General features: G+C 40.0%; 1 protein-coding gene across 1 annotated transcript in view; it reads right to left on the bottom strand.

Annotated features, from left to right (window-relative positions):
* Positions 1-5,749: 5,749 nt before the first annotated feature.
* TTC7A (tetratricopeptide repeat domain 7A) overlaps positions 5,750-8,912 on the bottom strand; it is a 243,016-nt gene continuing 239,853 nt past the window's right edge. The window contains exon 20 of the mRNA XM_054984113.1: positions 5,750-6,915. Within this exon, the coding sequence (XP_054840088.1) occupies positions 6,694-6,915 (222 nt within the window). The 3' untranslated portion in view covers positions 5,750-6,693. The remainder of the gene's footprint in view (positions 6,916-8,912) is intronic.

Raw genomic sequence — 8,912 nt, 5'->3', positions numbered from 1 at the left:
TTGCCTCTCATATGACAATCATGTGCGGGAACCTTCTCATTACTAACTAATTTATAAACAAGGCAGCATCCAGACCCTTCTAATTATGGCATCAGTGGACAGAAATGTTGGTGACATTTGGGGCTCTCATCATCAAAAGCAACCTAACAACTCTATTTCTCAAAAGGACAAGGTTGTCCTCTGAATGCCAGGGGAAAAGTGCAGGCTGGTTGATGATTCAAATGATAGGGTCAATTTTCCAGAGCATCATATTGCACATTTATCTGTTGCTGAATCAGGAGGAGGAAACCATGTGGGTTTTTTGTGTGCTTTTTTTTAAAAAGAAACTGAACTGCCCTGCTCCTTCTCTAACTTGTTGTTTCGTCTTCCCTTCTAAGACTGTGAACTCTCCATGATGCATGTTGAAATCCCAGGTCTACTTTATCTATTGCTAGTAAAAGAGGCGGACATTCTAGCACAGATCCATTTCTGGCTGCAACGGCAAAACTGCTTCCTCAGTCTCTGATTGGTTAAAGTGTCTAAAAGAAGAACTTATATACCAACCTAATCTGACTGAAGTCATATTCCTCTTCTTTCACTTCAGGTCTTTGCTACCTGTGAGTTTCTTGACACTTAAACAGGCAGATACACCTTTGACAGTGTGATGGTTTATTGGACATGGCTAACTTTGTGCCAAGAGCTGAACGATAGTGTTTTGTGTCCAGACATTTCTAATTAGCCTTGAGCTATGTGTGTAGCAAACTTCAGCGTTCTATTTGTTATAAAAGTACCTTAATGAATGATGCTCAGGGGCATGCAAGTGCACACACAGGATTCACAAGGTCATACTTAATCTATTCCAGATGTTTTGTCTTTGTATCTTTGTCAGATAGGTATATGTGTGTATAGGTCCATATTCTAGCTCTGGTTCTATTATATTGCAATTAGTGATATGATTTATAATAGTTTCAGGTGGGTAGTCATGTTGGTCTGCAGTAGAAGAGCAGGATTGAAGTTCAGTAGCACCTTAAGGACCAACAAGATTTTCAAGGTATAAGCTTTTGAGAGTCAAAGTTCTCTTTGTCGGATGATTTATAACAGTGGTCAGTATAGCTAATTCTCAACATGGCCATTTCTGCGAATACTTAAATCTGGAGAGTGGAGACATGGATAGACAAGATGCATCTCTCTACAAACCTGAAAAATCTGAAATTAAAAAAAATACATTGGGGGGTAAAAACCATCCATAATGATAGAAACTGTGCCTGTAGCTTTAAGAAACAAATGCCTTTAGTGGTTGTGGCTAGGCACCCACAACAGTATTGCCAGCCTTCAAGTCTTGGCTTCAGTCAGCAAAAGCTGGCAGGCAGGGCAGGGCTCCTTCCAAGGGCATTTTGGCCTTTGAGGGAGGATCCAATGGAGTTAGGCCTGGCAGCAACCACAAATGACTTGATACCACATGGCTTGTGTGATTCACCTAGGACTGCTTGCTACTGTTCATCACCAACAATCCCACCAAAGACAGTGTAATATAGTGATTAGAGTTTCTGGGATCTGGGAGACCCAGGTTCAAATCCCCACTCTGCTGTGAAAGTTCTCTGGGTAACTTTGGATCAGTTATACATTCTCAGCCTAACCTCCCTCAAAGGGTTGTTGTGGGGTCAAAAATGGAAGAGAGGAAAATGATATAAGCTGTTTTGGTCCACACCATGGAGAAAAGTTGGGTATAAATAAAATAATAAATATAGCTGAATATGGGAGGCAGATAAAACTTCAGTTATTTGGTGAGTGGGAAGGAGAGAAGAAAGCAGGAATAGAGGCAAGGATATGGGGGCTGCCAGCAGGAAAGAGAAAATAGTCTGGGGAAGAGGCAAAGTGAGGTGGCCCTTGCAACTACTTGCAATTTCCCCACTGTGCAAATGGTCCTTACCTGGCCTGGCAGCTAGCACTACACAATGCAGCCAGAGGTTTCCTGGGGAGAGGCTGACAGTGGAAGGCAGGACGGACACAGGGAAAGATAAAGATGGTTTGGCTGGGAAGTGGGACGGAGAGGAAGAAGCTGGAAAAGGGGAGAGGTGATGGGGACTTTCAAGGAAGGGAAAGAGGAAATATTGGGAGAAAGTAAATGAGATGCTTGCCTGTGCGATCATAATTGTTAACCATTAACTTGATTTAACCATTTTTAATCCATGTATTGTATTCCTGTGAGCCATCCCTGCCTGCCCTGTCACCCTTCCACCAACAGGTTGAAAACCTGATCTATCAGAGGAAGATGATGCAATTGAACTACAGACTCCAATTGATTCAATTAGTTTCATAATCGAAAAGAGTCCAGTAGCACCTATAAGTAGCACCTACTCTTTTCGATTTTGCTACTACAGACTAACACGGCTAACTCCTCTGAATTTGTTTCATGTCATGCTTACTAGAAAAATGGCAAAAGCCTCTGTTCTTGAAAATTCACCATCACAGTGTCCCCAACTAGGGTTGCCTGGCTCCCTTTCCCTCCTGGCGGGAGGGAGGGAGACCTGTCAGTCACCTTTCTTCTCCCCTCAGGGTTCCCAGGTGTACTCCTGGTGCAGGGTGATGTCACTTCTGGGAGTGACGTCATTGCGCAGGGTCTGGAAGCGCTTCTGCACTTTGCACCAGGTCCATTTGGGACCCAAATCAACCCAGTGTGAAGCATGAGAGTGCTTCCAGACCCTCCGCAATGACATCACTCATGGGAGTGATGTCATCTCGGTGCACTGGGAGAGCGCCCAGTTCCCCCACCTTTTCCTCTCACTGGCCAGATGAGTAGTGGCAGGGGGCAGAGGGTGAGAGCAGAGGATCCCCCCCACAGGAGACCTGGCAGCGCTATGCCCAACCTTTTAGAGGCTGTGGGTACCTTTGGAATTCTGACACAGGGAGGTGGGCGCAACCACAAAATGGCCTCCATAGAAAGTGCAGCGATCCACAAAATGGTTGCCACTGATGACAGAGCCAACTACAAAATGTCAAGTAGTGAGATTATGTATAACTCCAATAGTAACTCAATATTTCAGGCAGGAGCTGTTTAACAGGATGGATTTTAATTTGCACAGCCCCTCAAAAGCCCTGGTGGGCAAAAGCTTCAACTGGCACCACCCACTTTCTAAAACCACTTGATGAGTGCCATAGCATTCACAGGCATCACGTTGGAGACTTCTGCCCTATTGTTTTTCATGTGAACAACTGAATGTGTACTAAACTGTCTTTTGTAACTAAAGGAATCTCTCAGGATTGGATTCCTTAAACCTTGAAATATTTGCAGCATGAATACTTGGCAAAGAATGAAAAGCAGTGGGAAATGACTGCACACTTACAAGACTTGTTTCACCGTGGGATTTGTTTATTTAGCTGGAGAAAGCAATTTGAAATTTAGCATTATTATGTTTCATATAAAAAGGAACAAAAAAATCTCAAAGGCATCACAAACCAACTTGCAAATTAAACAAAATATCATACAGGGCTTTGCTTGAGAATGCTATATTTGAGAATCATGAATGCAAGAAAGAAAAGGACAAATAGCTTTGAGTTCTTGTTGAAGCAATTATAGATACCTAATGTACTCAGGTTTCCCCCAGGATCTGTGCACAGTTGTCAAAGGCTCCTAAATGAAAATAATTTATTTTGCATGGTTTGTAAGTTGGTGCTAGCAAACTTAGCAAAATAATTTGCTACTGAAGTCCCATTTAACTCAATGAGACAAATTAGTCAGAACTAGGTCTCATTTCATTGCTTTCAGCAGGACTTTACTGTGATTAGATTTTGGAAATAGTTCCCCCTCCCTCCGGAAGGACAACTAATAAATGTAATAAATAATAATAAATCCATACTCCAGGAGAGCTACTTGCTCGACAAAATTGGTTCACAGTACCTCTGGTAATGCTAGGCTGTTCTATTGGTGATTTTTCAGGTAGTGAGGATGGTACATTTTGAACTGTCTGTGATTCTAGGATTATGAACCTCAGTGCAGTCCTATATATCAGGAAGTTCTCTTGTGTTAGCCCCATTGAAGTGATTGAGAGCCCACTGAGCCCTCAGTCTGGAAAAGGCCTGCTGAAGCGAGTGGGGTTATTGAATAACTGAATGGAAAGCTGCAGTTATAGAAATACAAATAGCATCACAAACTAGGCAATACAGATAAAACACTGAAAGAATAAGCAAAAGAAAACCCATGGTTTTCAGAGGAGAACAGTAAACTTGCAGATTTACTTTTGCTTATCCGTTATCAGGCTTGATCCTAATTCTGACATGTAGCCATTTTTTTTTAAAAGGTGGAAGGTTGATAATCAGCTTTTGTTGTTGTTGGCAAAAGGGAGTTAGCTTTTTTCTTTTTGCAAAGAATGTGTGTGCATAGCCCCAGCTAGGGAAGTGGGTACACAATAGCCATTTATATTGGTGATTCCTCACCAAGGTCCAAATGCGTCAAGCCGATTGAATCACTGACAATGCAATCCTAAACAGAATTATAACCTTCTAAGTCTGTTGAACTCTATTTAGGATTGTAGTGTAAATCTCCCGACTGTCCTTTATGAATCTTGAAAGAAAAGCAACAAGATATATGCCATTCCTTCCCTTTTGCTACAATAGCTATGATAAAACATGATTTTCATATATTCAAGAAGGGAGGGAGGGGGACAGAGAAATGAAACTTGTTTGAAGCAGAATGTTTTACAATTATTTTGCAAAACTCCCTTCTCACAGGCTCAGCACATGCAAATGGCCATTATTTCCTTCATAAGTTAGTAGTACACTGACTTTGCACTGATGCACAACTAACACACAAAGGTCCCAACTGTGGCTCTGAGAAGCAGCTGAGCTAGAGGTTCAAAATAGCAGCTTGGTCCAGTTGCATCCCCAGAGGTTCCTTGCCTGCAGGGGCACAGCCTTCTTGAAATCTGCAGGAATTATGCCTTGAGGACATATATAAACTTGCTATTACCTTGAAGAAGGAAATCAACATTATTACCACTGTGGTTGTTGTGGGTTTTCCGGGCTGTGAAAGCCTTCGACAATACATTATTACCACTTTCCGAGGTTTAGGATATGCTGAATTATGCCATGAGGTTGGATTAGGTGATACAACGAGACCTTTCCCAAGCAACGTACATGAACTGACTTCTAGTGCATCTGGTCCAGCTAGTCTTGATCCTCCATACTCCAGTTGGGCAGTGTTTTTTCAATGCCTTAGGCAGAGAATCTTTCCCAGACAAGTTATTTTTTTACTAGAGATGTCAGGAACTGAACCCAGGGCTCTAATACATGGAAACTGTATCTTGTACCATTGAACAATGGTCGCTCCAGATAACAACAATAACTGAAACTCATCAGGATTACAATATGGTTAATGTATATGGCAGAATACAGACTCTAGTTGCCCTGTCTCCTTATTCTTGGGCAGTGAAGGCATGGTCTATCATTGAGGCAATACTAGTCCCTGAGGATGACAGAAATGAAATATGCAAGATGGTCCTAGTGGAGGGTTTGTGACCTTAAAGAATACAATGGAGGTGTACCTGTACTTTCTCATCCATCTAATCCAGTTATTATTGAGTGATCCTTCTGGGAACTTGATGGCTTCAGTGCACTTGGCTGAGGTGAATAGATGGGGCAAACTGGAATGGTCAACACAATAGTCAACAGCCAATGAAAAAGCAAGTGAAATACTATCCCATAAGATCCCTGAAGTCTAAAGCTGGAAAAGACAAGCTTAAGAGGCACAAGGAATAATTTACATAGAATGATCTCGTGTGCTCCATCCATGCTATATTCTAGGAATAATGCAAAGAACAAGATTTCCCAAGCAGTGAAACAACACAATGGGAAAAGTTTAACTTTATGGGTGTTTGGTTGCTGTTAGGCACAGGAAAAGGGGCTAGTAAGAAGTTGGAAACCATTTAACCTTGACAGTCATCTTGCATATAGGGACTTTGCCAATCTCAATAGTTATGCTTGTCTGCGCAGAACTTAGCTCAGGATTCTATAAGGAAAGTTAGAATGCAGAGTATTTTTGATGTTATGAATATCTCTGATTAAGACTCTTTGGCAGTAAGTTTAATAAAAGTGTCAAAAAAGAGTCAGAAGATGGGTGCCCATGGTAAATCAGATAAGGGTCTTTTCCCCGCCTTGCCTGAACAGGAGTCAGCTTTAGATCCCACTTTTCTCAGGTTGAGCACTGCTGGTATGATGACTACATGGCTTAGGAATTTAGGGGAAACGTTTTGTGTCACTTATCATTAGTGGTGCACCAAGCTGAATGCAGATCACCAGCCATGTATAGGGACCAGCCAGGGCCTTGAAAGCCTCCATGTTTTTGAACTCTCAGACAGGAAGCAGACAGGAAACAGGACAGGAAGTGAGGGCAGAGCTTCAGCTCTAGTGCCACATGTTTACTATGGTGAGCCACAAGCTTATTCTAGGCAACCATGAAAATTGCAATGGCCCCACTAGCTAGAATAAGAATTGCATTTTCCAGCAACAATATATTGTGGTTTAAGTGCCAGGCAAGTGTGATGTCCCTGAAACAATAGCACTTCCCTGAGAAAAGATGTCTAAATTCGAGGCAACAAATGCTCAAAGTCTCTATATTTGTTGCATTGTAAACTCATCTAGAAAGACCCTAAAAGGAGAGAACTCCTAAGTTTGTTAGTGCACCTCCTCCAATTAATGCATGTGCATGGTACGAAACCTTCAGAGTTCCCTGGGAATAACTGTAAATGGGACAATGGGGCTGCTGGATTCAAGGTCCAGAGCTGTCAGGAAGCACTCGACAGCAGCCTCATTTTTTCCCTGAGCATGAAGAACTTCTCCAAGGCTGTTCCAGGCTTTGTGACTGGTGCTCTGTACCTGGACTGCATCCTGCAGAACCTTCTGAGCCAGGCTGCTTCGCCCAAGCCTATTCAATAGCATCCCCTGCAAAGAAAAGGCAATCCAGCGTTAGAACACAAACTCAGGTGTTCAGTAGCAAGCCTGACTCCAGTACCAAACAGACCAAGGTAATTTGTGGCGCAAGTGGATATTTAGAATGATTGGTTTGAGGACAAGTGACTTGCCTACCAGAAAAAAAAAAACTCTTCATATTTCTTATTGGATCTCAGTAAGTACCCCAGCCATTCATTCTAGCTCTCCATGGGAACCTACAAATTATCTTTTTTTTAATTAAATTTTATTTTAAAAAATTTAGAACCAAAAGATAAAAATTAACAAGAAAATTATATTTTAAAAGTTAGGAATACAAAACTGGAAAAAAATAAAAATATAAAACATAAAGAAATAGAAAGAAGTGACTTCTGATTTTCTCTATGACAAACACAAGTAAAATCACAAGTTTAACACTTACTCTATAATTACAAAAAATAAGGCTCTCCTTTTTCTAAGATCCAGTTTCTTCCCCACCTGCCTTAATCATCAAACTGTAATTTCAACTATTGAGCAATAGTCTCTCCAGATAACAACAGTGCTGAAACACATCCACAAATCCACAAATCATCCATTCATTTTTTTCTGTTTTCATGCAAAAAGTCTATAAGGGGTTTCCAGTTAGCAATAATCAAAGAAGTAAGTTCTCTGCAAGTTCTATCATCTTCATCTCTGCAAGTTCTAGCATCTTCATCAACTATTCTTCTGTTGTGGGTAATATTGAACTTTTCCATTTTTTTTGCATATAATAATCTTGCCATTGTCATATATAAAAATAATGTTCCATGACTTTTTTCTAGCTGTCTGTCCATTAATCCCAAAAGAAAAGCTTCTAATTTCATTTGAACATTTGTCTTCAAAATCTTCAGAATTAATGAATGTATTTGTATCCAAATTTTTTTGGCTTTAATACATGTCCACCATAAATGATAAAATGTCCCTTCATTTTGTTCACATTTCCAACATACATTCAAGATATTTTTATACATTTAGGTAATTTCTCCAGTGACATATACCATTGATATATCATTTTATAAAAAATATCTTTTAAGACTGAAGTTAGTGTAAATTTAAGACCCTTCATCCACATATTTTCCCATTGTTCCATTTGTGTATTATACCCAAAATTGTAGCCCATTTTATCATAGATTCTTTCACTTGTTTGTTGTCTCAAATTTCACAAGAGTTTATACATTTTAGCAATAACATGCTCATCATTTGTACCTAATTCTTTTTCAAATTCAGTTTTAGATCGTTCAAAACCATGAGATCTTTTATCTGCTTTAAACCTTTCTGTTAGTTATGCATAAAAAAATTGGCGTGTATCCTTCTGTTATCAAATCTTCTCTTAATTTAATTTTAGAACCCTCTTGAGAAAAATGTAATATGTCATGATATGTTACCATTTATGCTTAATGGAATCTACAAATTATCAATGTTATGGTCAGTGGTGGAATGTTTAGAAAGACTCCCCAATGGTCCCTGAATGTTCTCAATTGAAACCAAAAAGCATGCCTTGCTGGATCAAATCAAAAGCTCATCTAGTACAGTTTAAGTAGTCCAGCTGTGGCCTCTCAGGTGCTCTCCTCCACCAATCTGTTGGTATGGCCATCTAACAATAGCCTATAGCAACAAATGCCATCAATCATGTATTTTGTAAACAAGAACTTCTTTTCAGTTGACTTGATCCTGTGATCAGTCAGTTTCATTGGATGCCCCCTCCTCCAAATTCTAGAATTTTAAGAAAAAGTAAAATCTCTCTCTCTTCACTCTCTGTACATGATTCAAATGATATAATGTTCTTCTTTAATTTTTAGACTCTTTTTGAAGATTGTGTAATGTTTGTGGTCCTTTTAAATGTTATTTTCTGTACCTTCTCCAGCTCTACAATATCTTGCATGAGAAAGAATTTTTACACTGTATCTTAAATATAGGTACATCATCAAAATCTCTGATTCTCAACATAGCCAAATGTGTGGATATTTAAATTC

This window comes from Eublepharis macularius, chromosome 1, assembly GCF_028583425.1.
Source record: "Eublepharis macularius isolate TG4126 chromosome 1, MPM_Emac_v1.0, whole genome shotgun sequence".
NCBI classification, from domain to species: Eukaryota; Metazoa; Chordata; class Lepidosauria; order Squamata; family Eublepharidae; genus Eublepharis; species Eublepharis macularius.
The sequence above is the reverse complement of the archived record's forward strand: the minus strand, read 5'-3'. Positions and strand labels throughout refer to the sequence as shown.